The 20,169-nt window shown below is 46.0% G+C and overlaps 1 protein-coding gene across 1 annotated transcript; it reads right to left on the minus strand.

The window, feature by feature from the left end:
* Positions 1-35: 35 nt before the first annotated feature.
* Positions 36-18,072, minus strand: appl2 (adaptor protein, phosphotyrosine interaction, PH domain and leucine zipper containing 2). The gene is made up of 21 exons (XM_030365596.1): positions 17,913-18,072; positions 16,282-16,380; positions 15,502-15,561; positions 14,942-15,013; positions 13,865-13,952; positions 13,721-13,762; positions 13,516-13,574; positions 12,621-12,767; positions 11,944-12,026; positions 11,429-11,581; positions 10,102-10,290; positions 9,647-9,689; positions 9,305-9,361; positions 8,223-8,317; positions 7,319-7,474; positions 6,546-6,598; positions 5,650-5,824; positions 4,593-4,629; positions 3,437-3,595; positions 3,261-3,308; positions 36-2,490 (listed from the first exon to the last, which is right to left on the minus strand). Exons 1-21 carry the CDS (start codon positions 17,967-17,969, stop codon positions 2,359-2,361), a joined length of 2,004 nt encoding a protein of 667 aa, XP_030221456.1. The 5' UTR covers positions 17,970-18,072; the 3' UTR covers positions 36-2,358.
* Positions 18,073-20,169: the final 2,097 nt, after the last annotated feature.

The raw sequence follows: 20,169 nt of genomic DNA on the forward strand, positions 1-20,169 counted from the left end.
ATGTGAAGAAAATGTATAATTTCAAGCGTTCAAAGTAAAAGTCATGTGTATTTTTATTAAAGAATGTTGACATTTTGTTTTAGAAAATTAGGTCAGACAATGAGTGCAAAGCAGTATATTTAATAAACTCAACTTTACATTTACATGAAAATCATTACCATTCCTGGCGCTTGACCTGCATATTTCTTCCATGTACCGATGATTTATTTCTAGATGTGCAAAAAACAAACCGGTTATATTCAGGTTGGAAGGTACAATCCATGAACGATGAGAGGTTAGGCATAGATCCTTGAAGAATTTCCAGTATTATCTTTAATTGAACCCTCACTGCAGAAGAACTGTGCAGAACTGTGTACATGCACAGGCACTATATAAGACACACTTACTCCAGCTTAAGTCTGTATGTTTTAAATACGCCTTTGTCTTGGTGAAGTGGCGGCCTACTGAGTTTAGTTCCTGCCGCCACACACTGAATCAGGACGTATTCATTTACCACAGGTGGTAAAAAAAGAGATGTCAATTCTCTGGGAGCTTTTCTAAGAACTGAAAAACAAACTGCTTAGTCTTTATTTTTTTAGCTCCATGAGAGGCGTATCAAACTAACTGGAAGCTTGGAGCTCGAACTGATTATAGACTTAAGCACTGGACAAAGCAGTTCACAATCAAGGCCAAATTAGGATTGCTTGACATCTGACACACACACACACACACACACACACACACACACACACACACACACACACACACACACACACACACACACACACACACACAAAGTGTCGCAATCAAACAAAATTGCATCGTATCGTTCTTTGCCTGAATACGTTTTGGTGTAATGAAAAGTATTGAAATTCAGCGGTGATGAGGGAATTTTCCGGATGACTTGCGCTCACTTTGCATTTATTTTTCCTACACACCCGTTTGCATTAGACTGCTATCGGATAGCAACGAGTTGTGTTTCTTCCCAATGACTGCGTGACTCCCCATCACGGGCTGTTTACAGGCTTTACAGACATAATTTCGGGCATTTGTGTTTGTGTTGTTTTGTTGGGGTTCAGTGGCCTTCACTGCCGTTTTAATCTTGAGCTCGGGGGGGGGGGGGGGGGGTTGCCAAGGATATAGCGTTTATAATGCAGCGACGTAGTAACAACCCCCCCCCCCACCAAAATGTAGATGCTTCTGCGGTCCCCTTTGATTGCACATTACAGACAATGATACTGGTGGTATTTACACAGTGTACCATTTTCTGTAATGATCAGCTTTTTGATAACTAGGATATGGGATGGTCGGGGGTGCAGAAGTCTGGCGTGCTGGAATGAATTCGGCATAGTTTGAAATCCGTCCGAGTGTTCGAGATAATGCCATCGGGTTGCAGAAGTCTGAGGCGCTGGAATGAATTCAGCATAGTTTGGAATGCGTCGGAGTGTAGGAGATAATGCCATACCTTTCTTTTTTTATTAGACTTCTAATGTGGATATTCTGAATAGGCCTACCAAATGTTTATTTTCTGAGGCTTCAACGTCTAACGGACGCCCTAATGTCCTTCATGAGCATCTCAAGCCGACTGCGCTTGTAGCTGATTCAGTTCCAGGTTTATTGGGCACTGAGTCTTTTATACGGCCGTATAATCGTTTTTCACCGCTCAGAACTACCCATCAACCACCACTACCGCCACATTCCCGTTAGTGCATATTAAAGTAAAAGAAACCAAAAAAAACAAAACTAAGGTTGTTAAATAGCTAAAAACCTCTCGAGTGCAATATTGTTTCGCTACAAAACTATTCAAGAAATAAATGGTGGTTAGTGGTAGTCGGCTATACACCAAAAGGTCAGAAGAGAAAACGTCAGATGAATGTACACCGACATCGAAGCACTGACAATTATTGTTCCAGGATCCATAGAGATGATTAAAAACAACAAACTCAAACATTAACTAAAGCACTACATAGTCCCTTTTTTTTTTTTCACTTGGATGTACCGAGAAGGTTAAGACAAAGAAACAAAGCTGCATTGTTTTAATCAATGCAGCTCCATGCTTACAGGCCACAACAAACCTTCTATTCCAGGTGATCCTTAAATTCTCTGTACCTTCCTAGAAATGCCTCTTTCTTCACAACATAGTAGCCTAAGCACTCACTCTGGAAAGCTAATATATGTGAATTGTATGCTTCATTGGAGGTGTGACATGCTTCCTTACAATAGCTGTAGAACATTAAGAGCTATGGGAGAGAGCTGGAGAGATAGAGATAGGGGGTATTTCAGCCATGGCAGGGTGATCGATCACCCCTCCATGGGTTAAAGGTCAAACTTTGTCCCAGATCTCTCGAGTGGGGTAGTGGGTGCGGTGGTAGGATTGGACTAGGCTTCGGACTCTAGGTCCTCCTGTCCCTCCCCATTGGTCGGATCCCCGGTCTCCGCCTCCAGCAGCAGAAACTTGCCGTCATTGGTTAGTGGCATGGACTTCATCAGCTCAGCCAGGGCCTCTGGGTCCTAGTGCACCAACAGAAACAAAATAAAAGTGATTTATTGTCCCAGGAAAAAGGGTACATAATGAATGAACTTGATACATGAGTTAGTCGACTTTTATGAGCCCCTTTTTTTTCTTCTTTTTCTTTCTTTTTTGCTTGTATCTCTTAATCTGGGGGTTTTAACATTTAAAATCTACAAATCTACAGATTTGTTCAGTGTTTGCGGTGTGTAATTAGCCTGGCGATGTCATACTCATAATTCTAGTCAGAATATGAGTCTGAGACCGAACCATTGGGCTGTGATTATAGGGCGGAACCAGGAAGGAAAATGCCTCTTCACTCAATTGGATAGACCTAAAACCAATCAGAGCAACGTAGTATGTGACGTATGTTGTGCGAAGCACAGCTATTCTCAAACTAACTCAACTGAGCGCACGTTCGAAGAAGTAGAAAAAGAAGATGGACATAAACGATTTATGCCTGTTTTGTAAAAATAATTTAAGGATACACGGACAAATTGGCAACACGGTCAGCATTTTTGGGAAAAAAAGTAAAAGCGCTGAGCGCTCTTTGGTGACGTGGTTGATTACGTTAATGTGTATCATCTGTCCATCAACGTATAAAGCCCGCCCTTACAATTTGATTGGTCAGATCACTTTTTGATCTGACCTAATACCTCCCAACGAGCTCAATTCCAGACTGAATCTCCCAGACCAAATATTTTGTGGGCGGAGTTCAGGCTGGTATCCAGGCTAGTGTGTAATAGAAGCTTAAGCGGAAATCCTTCCATACCTTCTTCGCTTCGACGATCTCCTTTGCCAAGTTTATCGTGAAACATATCTGTTGAGAAAAAACAAAAAATTAACAAAATATCTCTTAAACGTTGACCCACAACAATGTCCAAACAAGCTAGTATTTTGTGCTGTTTAACCAAAAAGCCCAAACGGTCCCACTGTGGGCCAACCAACCTTTTCTCCCTCGGTGTTGCTCTCAAACACGAAGGCACTGTAGGAGGGTGGCGCCCCCTCCTGGTCGCCCTGGGACCAGTCGGGGTCCTCCACCACCAGACCCATCAGCCTGCCGTTCTCCTGGTGGGCCGCGAACTGAAGCACCTCCCCTAGCTGGAACTATGACCCCCACGGACAGGGGGCAACAGGGAGGGAAAGAGGATGAAAGTGTATTTAGACATTTTTAAATGTCTAAATACACTCTACACACGTAGAGAAGATCCGTCATTGGGCCGTCTTCACCTTCTGACACGGAATCAAACAAAGTCACTGTAATGCCGCGCCGGTGTACACTGTTGCATCGCAAGTTGTTGTCCCGTGAACAAGTGTGACTTTTAACACAACGGCGTCTCGTGTGGTACACAACATACGCACACAACAATAACGGGCACATAGCCAATTACCTCGAGCCGATTACAATCACAATTAGGGCATTTAGCTGACGCTTTTATCCAAAGCGACTTACATCGGTTAATCGTTAAGCGTCTTGCTCAGGGACACATCAACGCTCAGCTAGGAGGAGCTGGCGATCGAACTAGCAACCTTTCGGTTGCCAGACAACTGCTCTACCTCCTGAGCTAAGCCGACCCACAGCCCTGTTCATTATACCACTCATTATACCGCAGCCGACATTGATCTGCATCGTATACAACATGCTAATGCGTAACGTTACAATGTTACTACTACTGCAACTGCCGTCTTAAAAGTGGAAAAATTAGGCCTCATTCGGTGCTCGTTTTACATGGGGTGGTAGTAGCTCAGGAGGTAGAGCAGGTTTGCTGGTAACCGCAAGGTTGCTAGTTCGATCACCGGCTCCTCCTAGCCGAGTGGCGAGGTGTCCCAGAGCAAGGCACCTCACCCTGACCGCTCCCGACGAGCTGGCTGTCGCCTTGCATGGCTTACTCCGCCGTCGGTGTGTGAATAGGTGCATGAATGGTGAATGTAAGGCAATATTGTAAAGCGCTTTGGATAAAAGCACTATATAAATGCAGTCCATTTACCGTACATGAGACTTACAGGATTGAACAAGCAAAGATATAAGGGGCTATTATCTATAGGTGGAAAAAGAGATTGATGTTTTTGTTTCCCTCTGTGGTTGTGGTCGTATTGCACTTACGTGTATTCTTGTTACTTGAGTCTGCGGATCGATCAGCCTGAGGGAGATACAGAAGACAGAAAGGAGTTATAAGGAGCCGGGCGACAGAGCTGTGGATCTGAAGCGGGCAGAGAGCCAAGCGAGGAACTTATTCGCACAAGGTCACGACGTGGTGTCTGCGATAAACCAACCGTTTATTCTGCTTTCCACAGTGCCTTCTCCTTTATAGTCCAGTAAATACACCTTTTAGCGCCCATTGTTATTCTCCAACGTTTCCCGTCGGGATCAATACAGTATTCCCTTATCTTATTCATTTAGTTGCAGGGTTTAAGCTTTAAATGTTTTCTCAAACGAAACACATCTCATTAAGTGAGGCCCGCTGTTTCCAAGGTCATTTTTATTTTCTACAAATGTGCACACAGCCCTCCAAATAATGAATATGGAGCCTTAAGGCTTAGTTATGGTTCCACGTCGACGCAACGCAAGGGGGTTTACGTCCTTGCGGACCCTCCTTGCGTCCACCGCAAGGGTCGGACGTGCGCCTCCCAAAAATGGTAACGTGCGTCGTGGAGACGCAGCAGCGAGGGCTGTGATTGGTCTTCTCCCTAAAAACCGACGCAGAACCAAAAAAGGTTCAAGACTGTGTCGAAGCGTCTGTGTGGTCATTGCTTTGCGTCGACGTGGAACCATAACGGAGCCTTTACCTTGACAGCCAGCGCGGGCGGTTGAAACCAAGGTTCGTCTTCCGTGTTAGTTGTTATTTTGTCACGGCGCGGGGTTGTTAATCGTTGTGTTGTATGTAAAACAGCAGTCTACAACACACGGATCCTCCAACAGAAAGACATATTTTGGTGTCTCATGTACAACGTGCCAAACACTTTGTTGAGATGTTTTCACTGAATACTCCCAACCACTTTTTCTTATTTTGGCGAGCTGTTTTTTTTTCCATAAACTTGGACCTGTAGTACCATCTCGTATATTTATATGCCGATTGATCACAGCCTCGGTAAAAGCGCGTTCAGAACGTACGTGGTAAACAACATGGTTTGAGGTGAGGTGAACACAGTTCTGAGCCTACTTGAGACAGCTACTGGTGACCATGAGGTGGGACTCGGTGGTCCTGAAGATGTTGTGGATGGCGCGCGCCGCTAGAACCTGCCGCATGACCTCGTAGATCACCTCCTGGTTGTCTCCGCAGCGCACCGCCATGGAGCCCAGGAAGCGCACGGCAAACACCTGCTGGAGGAGGGAGTCTGCCAGGGGAGAGGGGGGGAGAGAAAGAGGGGGGAGGAGGGAAAGAGGGGGGAGGAGGAGGAGGGGGAGACAGGAGGGAGAGGGGGGAGGAGGGGGAGATGGGGGAGGAGGGAAAGAGGGGGAAGGAGGAGAGAGAGGGGGGAGGAGGGGGAGATGGGGGAAGGAGGAGAGAGTTGCGGGAGGAGGGAGATGGGGGAGGAGGGAGTTGGGGGAGGAGAGGAGAGAAGAGATGGAGGAGGAGGAGGCGGAGAAGAGGGGGTCAGAGGGGAGAGATGGGGGAGGAGCGAGATGGGGGAGGAGCGAGATGACGGAGGAGGAGAGAGGGGGGAGGAGAGAGATGGGGGAGGAGGAGACAAGAGGTGAGGGGGGGGAGGAGAGAAGAGATGGAGGAGGAGGAGGAGGAGAAGAGGGGGTCAGCGGGGAGAGATGGGGAGGAGGGGGAGGAGGGGGGAGAGGAGAGCGATGGGGGATAGGGGGGAAGAGAGATGTAGAAGGATAGAGGCAGGTGGAGCAGTAGAGGGAGAGAAGTAAAAGTTTAGCACAAAGGAAACTGTGGAAAATGTGCACAGTGAATAAAACTGAATTGGAGCCAATTGTATTTCCAGCACAAATTAAAGAGACGAATGCGCACACACGCAGCTGTACCGGGAGCGGAGCGGTGGGCGAATAGTGCTGAGCAAGAATGCTAAGCACAGTTTACCGAGCAGGTGGAATATTTACCGTCACTTTCGGAGGAAGAGTCATCGTCGGTCTCTCCGAAAGGATTTGTGCGCCTGTCGGGATGGAAATGAACATTGCACATTGGCCAATAGGAACTCATTAAACTTCCCGCTGGTATGGGGCCATTAAGGAACAAAGTCTCTTGAAGGGAAAATTACTTAGTTGATCATTACGGCGAAGACTTCCTGAAGGTTTCCAATTATACGCAGGGACCCCCAACAACCTCCCCCCCCCCCTCCAAACACCACCACGCCCAAACCAAACTAAATAACAGAAAACAAATAACTATCTTCTGCACAAACTTAAGATTTGCGTTAATATCCCATAATATCCCTCCTCACCTGCCCTCCTCATCATTAGACCTTGTATATACTGGCATATGCTGCATAGCAGTACACAGGAATCCATTCATTTCCTAAGTACTTCAGCTTCAGACGCGCAACCTTGTGTTGCAGAAGGGTCTGCGTTTGTTGTGCCTTGAGACCCGCATGCGCTGGAACTTTACAAAGGAAGCATCAAAACGCGTGCAGTAATCTTGACCTCGTGGGACACTCATCGAAGCGGTTCAGTGCAATATCAGTAATGAAAATTCATAAACTTTTGTGAGGCGAGTACGTGCGGCGCGTGACGACCAAAGCTTACCAGCAGCTCCCCGGTTATACTCCACCCTCCTCCCAACCACCGTCATGCCGAAAAAATCCAACCCTAAAACCTCTTTCTCGACAACCAGCCAAACCTTTGCGTCGTAAATATTCCACAACCTTCCTTCTCACCTGCCCCCGGTCCGGTTCTGGTCTTGGAACTCTGAGGCGGGAAGAACGATGTCAAACTGAATGGGGGTCCCCGGAGCGATCAGGTCCTCTGGCTCCAAAGAGGCCCCGGGGCCCGGAGCGTCCCCCGCGCTGCAATGGACCCCCCCGGGCTTGGCCCTGCCGCACACACACACCAGATGTATCGGACGGGAGAACTCTCCAACTTAGACCGTTGTCATCTTCACAACCCACTTAAAGGAGACATGTTGTGCCACCAGGTGTGAGTGTGAATAGCCGTTACAAGCCGTTCTGAAAAACAGCCTCTTCTGACATCACAAGTGGGCGTGACCACCTAGATGTGCGTTGGATAGATCAGTCTACCAGCCTACCCAGTTGGACTGCAGAAAGCGTTGCTCATCTATCCGTCATAGTCTAGGAGGACACGCCCACTTGTGATGCCAGAAGAGGCAGATTTTCAGAACTGCTTGTAATGGCTAATCACACTCACACCTGGTGGTATAATAGGTCACCTTTAATCATCGTTCAGAGTTCAAGAATTTACATTTTTTAACGCTGAACTATAGAGTGACGAGTGATGCCAGTTGAATGATATATGTAACACAGATAGAACATTGTATTACAAAACTCAAAGTGTGCTAGTGCCCTCTACTGGCTAAATACCACCACCAAGAACAGTTAACCAGGGTAATACGTCTCAATTAAAGATGTCAAGAATGCAATATCTCTATTTTTGTAATCCAATATAATTGGTCTCATTGCTATCACTGCACAAATAACTAATTTGTTCTTCTTTAACGGGTGTGAAGGGGTTTTATTTAGCTATTTTATTTGAATTAGCAATTAGCCATAATGACAACGCTTTCAAAACAAACAAAGAAATAGATATAATGAGCAGTGGGCTGACCTGTCAGGGTTGGGCGATCCCTCCTGTCTCTTCTCGAAGCTGGTGATGGGTGTGACCGCCTGCAACGCAGTCTGGTTCAGCCGGATGGCCACAGCCTGTCCATTGGAAACAAGGCAAAGCGTTTTCTTGCATGCAGTTCACCAGGCTGAACACAAGACGGCGCCATTTCACCCTTTTCTACTGAATCGTTATCTCTAGATTGATATAATCAACCTTTCATTTGAAAAAAAAAGGGTTTTCACGTATCTACCCTGTATGTTTATATAATACAACGTCAAATGGCATCATTTAACCAATTTTATACATTTTCAGGAGCAAATTCTGAGCTAACCTGTTAAAACCTGTTGTTAAAAGTGAACGTACCGACTATACTAATTTAAAAAACAACAACCAGTATGAACAGCTACAGAATAAAATGTAAAGAGAGAGAAAGCAAACGTTCGAGTTGAGTATGGCCCTCTCATAGCTCAAAAAGCTAAAACATTTGTTTAAAACCAAATGACTCAAGCCGAGCCGACATAAAGAAACAGCCACACCCAAATAGTCTTCAAAGACACAAGGCAAAGTTCAGCCTCCCTGATAGCAGCACTTGGCACAGCAAAGTACAACTGAGGAATACAACTATGACAACAGAGTAGCATAAAGCTATAAAGCTGTCTGTTTATATGTGTGGTCATTTCAAGGCTTATCTCATTATCAGAAACATTGTCTCTGACTTTGAAAATGAATCAACTCTGGCATCAGAAGGAAAAAACACACTTTCAGCTGCTGTGGCACAGCATTTTCACCAGCAGCACCAGAAATGCTGTATATTGGGGACTAAGTCTTCCCGATAGATAGATAGATAGATAGATAGATAGATGGAGATACACGCACACACAGTGCATAAATATAATTTATTTATATACAGGTTGTTATTTGAGATGGACGAGATAGGATTATAAGACGTGACTGGTCTTGGATGTAAAAAAACAAAACAGGTCAGAGCAGTGGGTTGGATCAACTTAGCCAGAGTGTAAACAAGCATGTTCGTGCGTGCGTGCGTGCGTGCGTGCGTGCGTGCGTGCGTGCGTGCGTGTTACCTCCGGGTTCTCGGTCAGGTAGATCTGCCTGGAGATGTTGTTGACAGTGCAGATCCACTGTGGAGAGGGAAAACACACTCCGTCAGAGAGGAGGAGGCCTTCAGGTCATCGAACACCTCAGACTCCCCACCCTCACCCACACCCCCCACCCAAACCCCCACCCTGTCCCGAAGCGACAGGTCGGGTCGGCGGCGTTGTGACCCGCGAGAGCCACATCTCCGGCTGAATGCCCAGATGTGTGCGGACAGGTCCTCGGTGGCATTGTGAGTGATAGTGCTACACTCTGACGGTGTGTTTATCTTCCAGTGTAGCGGGTGGAAACGACGGCGGACGCACGCCTACCTCCTCGTACTCCTTCTTGCTCTCGGCCTGAAGGATCATCGACCTGGAATCGTGGAACAGACGTAGGAAAACACAACGCAAGTTTAGTGAACCGCATCCGGACTTCTCTGGTCTTTACCCTTGACACGGTACATCATCTTACAAATCTGTATGTTGTACGTCCTTGCACTAAATGTACTCACTTATTGTGTGTCGTATTTAGCTATAGTACTTAGTTATGCATCATCTTATCCTAGCTGTCTTTGTTGCATACGGGGAATGGGTTAACCTAGTGATTGTTAGTGCTTGGAACTTGGTTCTATGTTCATCCTTACTGCATACAGTGATATATTTTTTTCACTTTCTTATGACAAACATACTTTTTGTGAGTTGCTTGGGATAAAATAATTCTGCTAAATTCCCTAAATGTAAATGTAAATTAAGCCCAGCACAGAAAAAGTATTGAGTGCTCGTACGTTTTTCCAGTGGGAGAGGTTATCTGAAAACAATAGCGTCGGTCTTCACACTCCACGGCCATGACCGAGCTGTTGTCCAGGTCCAGCACCATGCCGCCGGCCACTGCCCCGCGAGGCTGGCACATGAGGTTCCCTCCCTGGGTGAAGAAGTAAAGCCGGTCCCAGGCTGTGGTCACAAGGCCCGTCTTGCTGGAGCACAGAGGGAGAGAGGGAGAAAGAGAGGGAAAGAGAGAGAGAATATTAAGGGCCACACCAGGATGTCCGGAAAGAAGATGTACTGCTCGTGTGTGTCTTGTGTAACTCGTGACATGTTACTAGCAAGCATGACTCATTGGTTAGAAAAGCTGCGTCCTCGTTTTATGTCTCCATCATCGTTTGTCGGGAACCTTTTTCTTCACAACTCAAGGGAAACAGATTCACGGAAATGAAGATGAAGCCACAGTAAAAAAAATTGTGATGACTCACGTTTTCCAACGCAGAAAACATGAAGGTGCGCAACATGAACCACGTACACAAGCCCAGCCTTAACGACGGCGGCGTCATACAATATCGCCAATTAGCGCTAAAGTGCATTCTTCACTCCCTGCAGTGCGGTCGCCCGATCCTGGCGTTGAGGGAGTGACTGTGAAGTGCGGCGTTGTTTGACAGCCGCCCAGGTGGGGGGGGGGGGGGGGGGGGGGGGGGGTGCCGGTGGGGAAGTGTCATTAGACAAAATGGCAATCTGTGAACACCTTCCTGTCGGTGTCGCGGGTCATTCGTCAAACATTCTGTGGTGGCGACGAGAGTTTGACAGCGTCGACATTTTTATGAATCATGCGACGCGCTCACTCGCCCACTGGCTGCCTTGGCGGCTCGGAGACATTAAGGAAGTGTTCTCTATCTCGCCGCCGCGCTCCTACGTCCTCGCCGAATGAGCTGACGAGGCTCGCTGTCAACACGTCACCTGAACCAGCGCTGACAGACCCTGATGGATCTGTTTGCGTTCCGCCTCCGTCGGATATCTTTTCACCGCAGTCCAACTCATTTGGAGTGATTTGAGCAGGCAACACAGGGAGGGGGAGGGGGGGGGGGGGTAAATGTTTCCCAGGCTATAGCCAATGATGTGAACGAATGGGTATCTGATATTGGACAATTTATAATTAAACCAATGCAGTGTTTCATTTTCTTCCCCCTTTAACTGCAGTGGAAGTCTCTGAGAAACCCTATGTAAGCAAAAAAAGATAATTCACAAGCAAACAACCGAGTTACACAAAATCCACCATCTTGAATCATTGAAGGCTGAACAACAGGCAGTGAACACAAAACAGGCATCGGCGTCGGGCCTTACTTCCGGATGTTGAGGTAGCCAGACTTCTGGATGAGGGACCGGCTCACGGGGTCGTCGTCCTTGTCGGGCATGTAGACGGTGTCCTCCACGGAGAGCAGCTCGCGCTGGGACATCCGCATGGCCTCCGCCTCGCTGTCCAGCTGGGCCTGGATGCTGGGTGGGAGAGGGGGAACGTTACGGGGCAGAACCGGACCGTCGCCTCTCGGAACGCTTTGCAGGACGAAGCCCGAAGCACACGGCCGGGCCGGGACGGACGCTGGAATAACCGGCGCTATGTGGGCTTTGGTCTTCTTCGTACTTTTAGATGAGTTTCTAAATTCATATTCAATATTCAATATTTTTGCTTCAGTGTTAACAAATGCATGGGAAATACGTGATTCACGCGGATGACGGAACACAATCATGTCCATCATAAGAACAGAACACAGGAATTGTTTGTGCTTAAAGTTACTGAAGCTAAGATGTATATTTGTCTGCATGCACGCCGTTCTGGTGCACAGACTGTTCCTTCTTACTTGTGGGTCATGTTGGAGACCGAGGAAAGGAAGGTGTCCATCTTCTTAGTGACCAGCTCCATGCCCTTCTTGTAGAACTTCACCTGAGAGAGAGAGAGAGAGAGAGAGAGAGAGAGAGAGAGAGAGAGAGAGAGAGAGAGAGAGAGAGAGAGAGAGAGAGAGAGAGAGAGAGAGAGAGAGAGAGAGAGAGAGAGAGAGAGAGAGAGAGAGAGAGAGAGAGAGAGAGAGGTTCAAACAGAGCTAAATGCAAATACCTATTACCAATCAATGTTCATCATTAATTTATGACCAGGAGATGTCCTATCGATTTAACACGAGTCTATCAAAACACAGAATACATGGGAGCTGTCTTTAAGCTTAATAATTTATAGACCCCCTTTAAATCATTTATAAATAGGCTATATTTTACCCTCGAAGAACGCATTAAATATACTAAATGAAAAACAAGATGTAGAGGTTAGAACGCAGATAGAAAACAGGAGGCACAGCACGGCCATCAGTATATAAACCCCTCGCTTTATATCGGCAGGCGTTTTCAAACCGTCATTCCAAGGGCGATTCATAACGCTCCCGTAAACGGTGGCCGTTGTTCGCCATCGTGTGCTACGCCAAACCCGGCCCTGCGTTCAGTATGAAGCCCAAGAGACGGTGTGGTGCGCGGGGGGGGGGGGGCCTACCTGTGCTTGGGTGTAGCCCAGCATGGGCTCCAGCATGGCCACCCTCTTGCGGTACTGCAGGGCGTTGAGGGCGCAGTAGTACTGCATGGACGCCTGGTGCTGCTTCCTCCGGGTGTACGCCACCTCCTTCACCAGGTCCACCTTCACCTGGGCACAGCGCCGTCGCTCGGTAAGCCCGGGGGTGTTCACACACGTGTTGGAGTCACGCATACAGACGCTCACGCACACCCATGTTGTTTTGTTTGAAGGATGGTAGTTGTCGATTGTTATCCTGGTTTGTGTGGGTGATTGTGTGTGTGACAAACGGTGCGGTGAATCCACGGGTGGCAATCAAGGGGGTCCACCCCTGTCAAGTGTTGCGCTGAATTTGTACACAAACGCAGTGTGACTCACTCTAGAGCTGAGCTGGCTCCTGATGCGAGGGAGTGGATTGCTGTGACACATTTTTTGCCACTGTTCCCAAAACAAAGCCGTGGTTTACTGATAACGTGTGTAAAACAGAACGTTTTTCGCCAACAAGTTTGTGAGCGTTCTAATCCGCCCCAAACTCGAGGCGCCTTCTCTTAGTTGTGATGAGGGGACAGTGGCCGGTGAGGTGTGTGTGGACATGTGGCCCTCTTGGCAGCAGGTGAAGATGGCCGCGCCCAAGTGAAGGTCAAACGTGACATATTATACCACTGTGATTAGCCGTTACAAGCCTTTGACTTTGAATGTCTATGAGCCGGAATTCTTGCTTGCCATTCAAGACAGAAAACACCCTAATTTTTTTAGAATCCGAAAGGCTTGGTGACGCAAGCTTTTGTCTGTCATTTTTTCTTTATTTGCTAACCTGTCACACCTGAGAGAGAGAGAGAAAGAGAGAGAGTGGAGGGGGGGTGTGGGGGGGTCACTCAACCTTTTCGTTTTCCTTCTTCTTGGGCAATCGGCTGTACTTGACCATGGAGGCTTCGTGCTCTGCAGGAGGGTGGGTGAGAGAGAGAGAGAGAGAGAGAGAGAGATAGAGAGAGAGAGAGAGAGGGATGTGGTCATCGGCAGATGGCTACAGTCTGGGGGCTCACAGAATGGTTCTTCTGAGGGCTGGTATTCACAGCATTACGTACCATCCGTGGCGATGCCAAATATCTCCCTCAGTGTGCTGATTTCTGAAACGTGGGATATCACATTACCACAAGCATTATAAACAAACACAAAACCAAGGTTTGCATTACATGTGTGTGTGGGTGTGTGTCTGTGTGCAGAGCTACCTGTAAGGTCTTTCTCCCGGAACTGGATTAATGGGAAGACCATGCTGTCTGCCATCTGGTTAGCCAGGTCCGTGTGGAGGGCGTTGAGCTGCAGCAACACAAGGGCGGGAACTGTTAGAACTTAATAAGGAACCGCAAAAAAAAAAATGCATTTCCCACATTGAAGTGTTGAAGTCAATGCTGCAGCATGGGAATAGAAAAAATACAAAAAATAGTGAAATATGTAAATCTAATTATAACGTATAGAATTGTTCAGCCATCACTTTCTTTCTCACGAAAAAAATAAGCCGAAAAATTCTCACGGCTTATTCATAATATGAAAGAACAACACACCCTGTTGGCAACAGGTTGCCATCAGGTTGAAAACACAGGTGTGCTTAATTGACCTTATGTCTGCCAACAATGTAACAAGGTGACATTCAGCTCAGATTAATGAGTGGCTCCGTGTGGACTGGGTGATGACACGTGTGTGTGTGTGTGTGTGTGTGTGTGTGTGTGTGTGTGTGTGTGTGTGTGTGTGTGTGTGTGTGTGTGTGTGTGTGTGTGTGTGTGTGTGTGTGTGTGTGTGTGTGTGTACAGCCAAATGATATCATATAGTATACGGCTTTGTTGAGTACTCGATTCTGATAGGTCAATTATAGAAATCTACACTCTTATTTCAGAATATTATATGACAACTTTACAGCTTAAGGGGTCAGTGTTGAACGACCCGGTAGACCTGCTTGTTCACTGGGATCAATATTCTTCCTCTTTGGTCCGTGAAGAACAGAGAGACCACAACAATATTCTCAGTAAATATTGAGACAGTGCAATAGCTTATGAACAAACAAAAAAACAAATACTTTCACCATCACCGTCCATCTGTGTAACGAGGATGGGGAGTTTGGTGAATCGTTAGCATATGGGTAACTGCATGCACCAAAGACCATGCCTAAGAGGACACTGAAGCTCCAGGTCTCTGTCGCAGAACTGTTTCACTCATGCATACACATTTCATAAATACATTTGCATGCATGCAAATGCATTAACCCAGCCGCATAGCCCTGGCGTTATTATTTAAAATCAAGGCCTTCTTACCTCCTCGACGGTCCTGGCAAACTTCTGTAGAGTGGTGATGACCTCCTCGTCTCCTTTCCCCATGGCAAAGTTCTGGACAGAAAAGACCATTCAAGTTACGGAAGGCAATACATTGTTTGGTGATATTTGCTAAATTCTATCCCCACATCAATCAATCCTTTTTTTTCGGTAGGATACTTCAAGATCTAGCTTGCTCTGGCTGCTTTCTCTAAATAGCCGACTCTAGCTTTGGGTTCCACAAAACTGTTTATCCTAGTACGAATGTTTCCGGCCTGAACGTGAGTCATTAATCTGATTAGTAAAAATCTGTATTGGAAAATAGTTATAATACTCTATCCTAGTCTATTATATTATAATACAATACAAACCACATAAGCCTGGATTTATGCCTTTCTTTTTAACATTATTTTATTGATCCATAAAGGTTGAAATAGTTTAAACTGAAAATTGCACTAAATATTCCTCAGTAACATGATTCCCGAAAACCCGTAGTGTGGACATACAGAGGATATGCAAACACAAATCCATCAAGCGTGCTAAGGTCTGTCCGTGTGACCTACCTTCTTCTCATAGTCGAGGAGCTGCTGGGAGAGCTGCTGGGTAGCCAATCCCATCTCGCTCTGAAGGGGACGGAGGCGGGACAAAGACACGTAGCAGTCAATAGGTTGGACATAAATGCATGCATGTGTATGTAATGCTTGTGACTGTATGCATGAGTGTGTTGATGTGTCTTTACGTTATTATCTGGGCATGTTTGTGTTTGTTTGTGTCCGTCTGTGTTTGAGTGGGTGTCTGCGTGTGTATGAGTTTGCATGTTTCATCTTTGTGCATGTGTGCATGTGGGTGTGAATGTGTTATTATGCGAATTTAAGTATTGATGTGTGTATGCGTGTGCATATGTGTTTGAGTGTGTGTGTTGGGGGGGGGGGGGGGGGTGGGGTATGTGTGTGTATATGGTTTGCATGTATGCATCTACAGTATGTGCATGTGAGTGTAATTTGTGTGTACATGTGTGTGTTTGTGTGTGTGTGTGTGTGTGTGTGTGTGTTCATGCGTGTGTGTGCATGTGTGTGTGTTCGTGTGTGTGTGTGTGTGTGTGCGTGTGTGTGTGTGCGTGTTCATGCGTGTGTGTGTGTTTGTGCGTGTGTGTGTGTTTGTGTGTGTGTTCATGCGTGTGTGTGTGTGTGTGTGTTTGTGTTCGTGTGTGTGTGTGTGTGTGTGTGTGTGTGTGTGTGTGTGTGTGTGTGTGTGTGTCCGTGTGTGTTTGTGTGTGTGTGCGTGTTCATGCGTGTGTGTGTGTGTGGGGGTTCGTGCCTGTGCGTGTGCGCGTGTGGTAGTACCTGGGCCCCAAACACTCTCTGCATGGACTGCAGCAGCTGGTTGGTGTAGTCGGTCAGCGTTCCCGCATCTTCCTCAAAGACGCTGAGCAAGGAGCGAGTCTGAGACACAGACACACACACACAGACACACACACACACAGACACACGCACACACACACACAGGGACCAATTCCATCAAAGAACAGAATCGCTAATTGAGGTAGTCAGATAGCCGGTAGCCTGTAGGTTCAAGGGGTCTTTGTTGCCGTTAGCAACAAGTGCACGGGGAATCCCACACACTTATCCAAGTAGACGTCAACACAAGCAACAACATCACACAGTACACTGGGCACAATGGATGACACTGTCAAAACTCGGTTAAAACACACCGTCATTGTGGTTGGAAGGGTAGTATGACTAGGCTGAATCCGACACACGGTGTAATTAGTAGTGGTAGTGATAGTGGTCATTTGATTGAGATCACTTGGTTTTAACCTGTTGAGATTGTGCCAGATAAAGTATATGGATCAAAGCAAGTGAACATCTAAGTCTATATTCACCTACAGACAGACAGAAATATAGTTAGATTGAGATTAGGCCTACACTAATTTCACAGCAAATGTAACAATCATATCATAACAAGGGTGAACAGGTTATATCTCTATACCCTACAAATTGTGTGTTTTGAATCATGCGTCACTTTTTTAAAAGAGCAGCTTAGCAATACTCTGTTTGAGTGGGTCTAAAATTAGACTCAAATGTCATCCCAGTGTATTGTTGTGAAATACCCAGTGTTCCGTAGGAGCATTGCTGTGGAATGATCTCACCCCACAACCTACGCTTGGATCATTTCCACTTCTGCACAAGCGGAAGTTAATTTATGTTGATGAAGAAATAGCTTTTCACCTCTCATTATTGCAAGAAATATCAGAAAAGAAGAGGCTATCCAGTTCACTCATCCATAACGTTAATGGGGTACTGTATAGGCCTATTTCAACAACACTGTACTACTGACCGAGCCTTGTTTTTCTTACCAGGTCAACAGCTCTGTACACCTAACACCCTCAAAACCCAAGCACCTGTATTCATACACAGGCAGACATAGGCATGATGACTTAAAAGCTATCCCATCTCACTCCTGTCTCATATGGAGGACCCCTCCCACATAAACAGCCCACTAGGGCCTTCGGTGCAGTGACTTCAGATACTGCAGGAATCCATTGCGGTGGAGTATACTGTATACACACACGTTTGGGATCTCTCTGTATTGGATGTATTGAAGAAAGGGAAAATACTAAGAGACATCGATTTGGTGAAGACGGATGCGCCCCGTTTTAGAAACAGTCGCCGGGAAGAGCCATTTGGATCACGTCACTCGGAGATACAGAGGAAAACACTTTGTTTGATGATACGCAAATACCCAATATGTAACTTCGTGATCTCAGCTGACGGATGCGTCGTTTAACTTTACATGGTTAATAATTCCCGGGCGCCATGCACCACAGTGGAATGCAATTCGATAACAATGTAGCGATTGAGAGCTGTCATCGTTAATAACACAGAGCCTACAACTGATCAGGGTATTCCGAGTCCGTCGTATCGAAACAATCTTTTCCGGTTGTGTCGGTGATCATACACAAGAAAGGGCCTACCTGAGGACTGTCCTGCAAAGCGTCCTCTAAAAGCAATTTGTGATGAACGGCCGGCATCTTGTTAAGGCTGGAGAGGAGAATGGGGCTTTTAATAATTCAGAGCTAGGACTCTGTTTCCCAGGGATCTTGGCGAGTGTTCGGGCGACACGTCGGACTCGGAGGCGTTCCCTCCAACATTTGCCTAATAATTGTCAATTTTTTGCTTCCATATTTTTTTTACTGCATAAATGGATGTATTAACTAAACTCAAATTGTATCGATAAATTAAAAATTGCAGGATTGTAGGTTATATTATTTGTCATATCCGCCATACTGAAACGGGCATTGAAGTGACAACAGCGCCCTCTTGCGGCCATACGTGTTTTCATTTCTCATACTAAGATATCATTTGTTATACTGTAATGTGAATTTAATAGTGAATTAATACAAAAGATACATCTATCTATGACTATATGCTACAGTTCATGTATCAATTTGGGTTTTAAATAAAGAGTATATCAATATATACTTGAAAGTAGGCTATAAAAAGTATACCTCAGGGGCCTCTGCTCACAATCAGTAGCTGAATCTAACCCCTCACTGGTGTGAATCAAACAGCTTCTCTCCTGCAGCCGCACCAGCGAATTAACTGCTTTGTGGTCGACCCCAATGTATGATAAATCAAGTGTATTCTCCAAAGGGTTACGATAAGACGTTTGAAGCAACATAACGACTCTTGAACAGACAGCCATTGTCTTCTATTGACTCCTCTGGTAGGTTCGGAGTTCATAGCTCTGGGCTCAGCCAGTACATACAGGGTCACATGCATGGCCTACTCGGCCTGTGATATCAACGGGAACTCACTGCCTCCCTGAGCACATGAATCAACCTACATGTATGGACTGTTTTGAAACTAGCCTAAAGTCTTATCCTCTTTAGGAAAGCCTTTAACTCCCCAGCTGCATTCCTTCTGAACTGCCTTTGTGCTCTGTTTTGTATTTGTTTACTATGTGTTTACACAGCACACATCTTGTCTTTGTTGTGGTTTGTTTCATACCTAAAATGCTTTCTGATTGGTCACAATGGCGCAGTGGACATTTCATTTATTAGTGTTATCGTTGTACAGAGTTCCAAAATCACAATAAGACAAAATAATAATAATCATAACTCTGATTCTGAGTAAAGCATGCATCTGGAAGGGGGGGGGGGGGGGGGGGTTGGGGGGAGACACCCCAGAGAGGGGTGGTTTTCGTTGACGTTATCATGGAGACAAGGGGTGGCGCTGGTTTCTGATGGAAAGGATCAAAGATAGAAACATTTGAATTGATAAAAGACATTTATGTGTTGTTCGGCCTTTGGATGCATATTTGTATTCTATCTGTATATCCTATAGGGCCAGGCTAATATGCAAGTTTTATGTATTCTTGTAACTCCTTTTTTTATACTATTTACATTATTATACTCTACGATGCGTAATGTGTCTGCTGCAATAAAGCTTTATTATTGATCTTAGCATGTTGTTTCACATGCACTCCTTTTCATTCTGAAACAACTGAATTTCCTCTTGGCGATGAATAAAGTTGTATCTTATTGTTCTGGTATTGAAATCGAAAATAACCAAACTTGATTCCATGACGCACTTCAAAGCTTTCACAAATAACTGTGGCTAGTGAATATTCCCAGACGCACGTCGTCTAATGTTGTAATGTTTTCAGCTTGTACGTTACTTTTTAAGACGTCTATTTCAGATGTCAATTCCTCTTTATGAGAAAATGCTTCGAAACACGAGTTCATGACTTCAAAGTTCGGAGACTGTAAACTGCTGCTGTGTATTATCTCTGAAAGGGATGCATTGTTTGTCAAGGGAGTGTTACAGTTAATGTTAACACAATAGGTCAGATGACTCTGCCGGAGCTAAGATCGAGGGAGGGAGGGAGGGAGGGTGAGGGGGCGGGGGGGGGGGGGGGGAAGCCATTGACAATCTATCGAAGGCGTGACCCCAGAACAACATGTCTGGTTACCCTCGGTCAGTTGTAATGAGGCAGATGTGCTGGCCAGGGTCCAAACTGAAAAAGGGCTCTCTTGTTTTAATCAAAACCAAATGAGGGGAAGGGGTGGTGTGTGTGTGTGTGTGTGTGTGTGTGTGTGTGTGTGTGTGTGTGTGTGTGTGTGTGTGTGTGTATATCACACATAAAGCCAGATGTATTGATAACCCCTTAAATGCATTTCCCTAATTTTTTTGCCCTCATAAAAAAAGAAAAGGAGGCTCCTCATTGGC

The sequence above is a fragment of the Gadus morhua genome, chromosome 9, assembly GCF_902167405.1.
Source record: "Gadus morhua chromosome 9, gadMor3.0, whole genome shotgun sequence".
NCBI lineage: Eukaryota > Metazoa > Chordata > Actinopteri > Gadiformes > Gadidae > Gadus > Gadus morhua.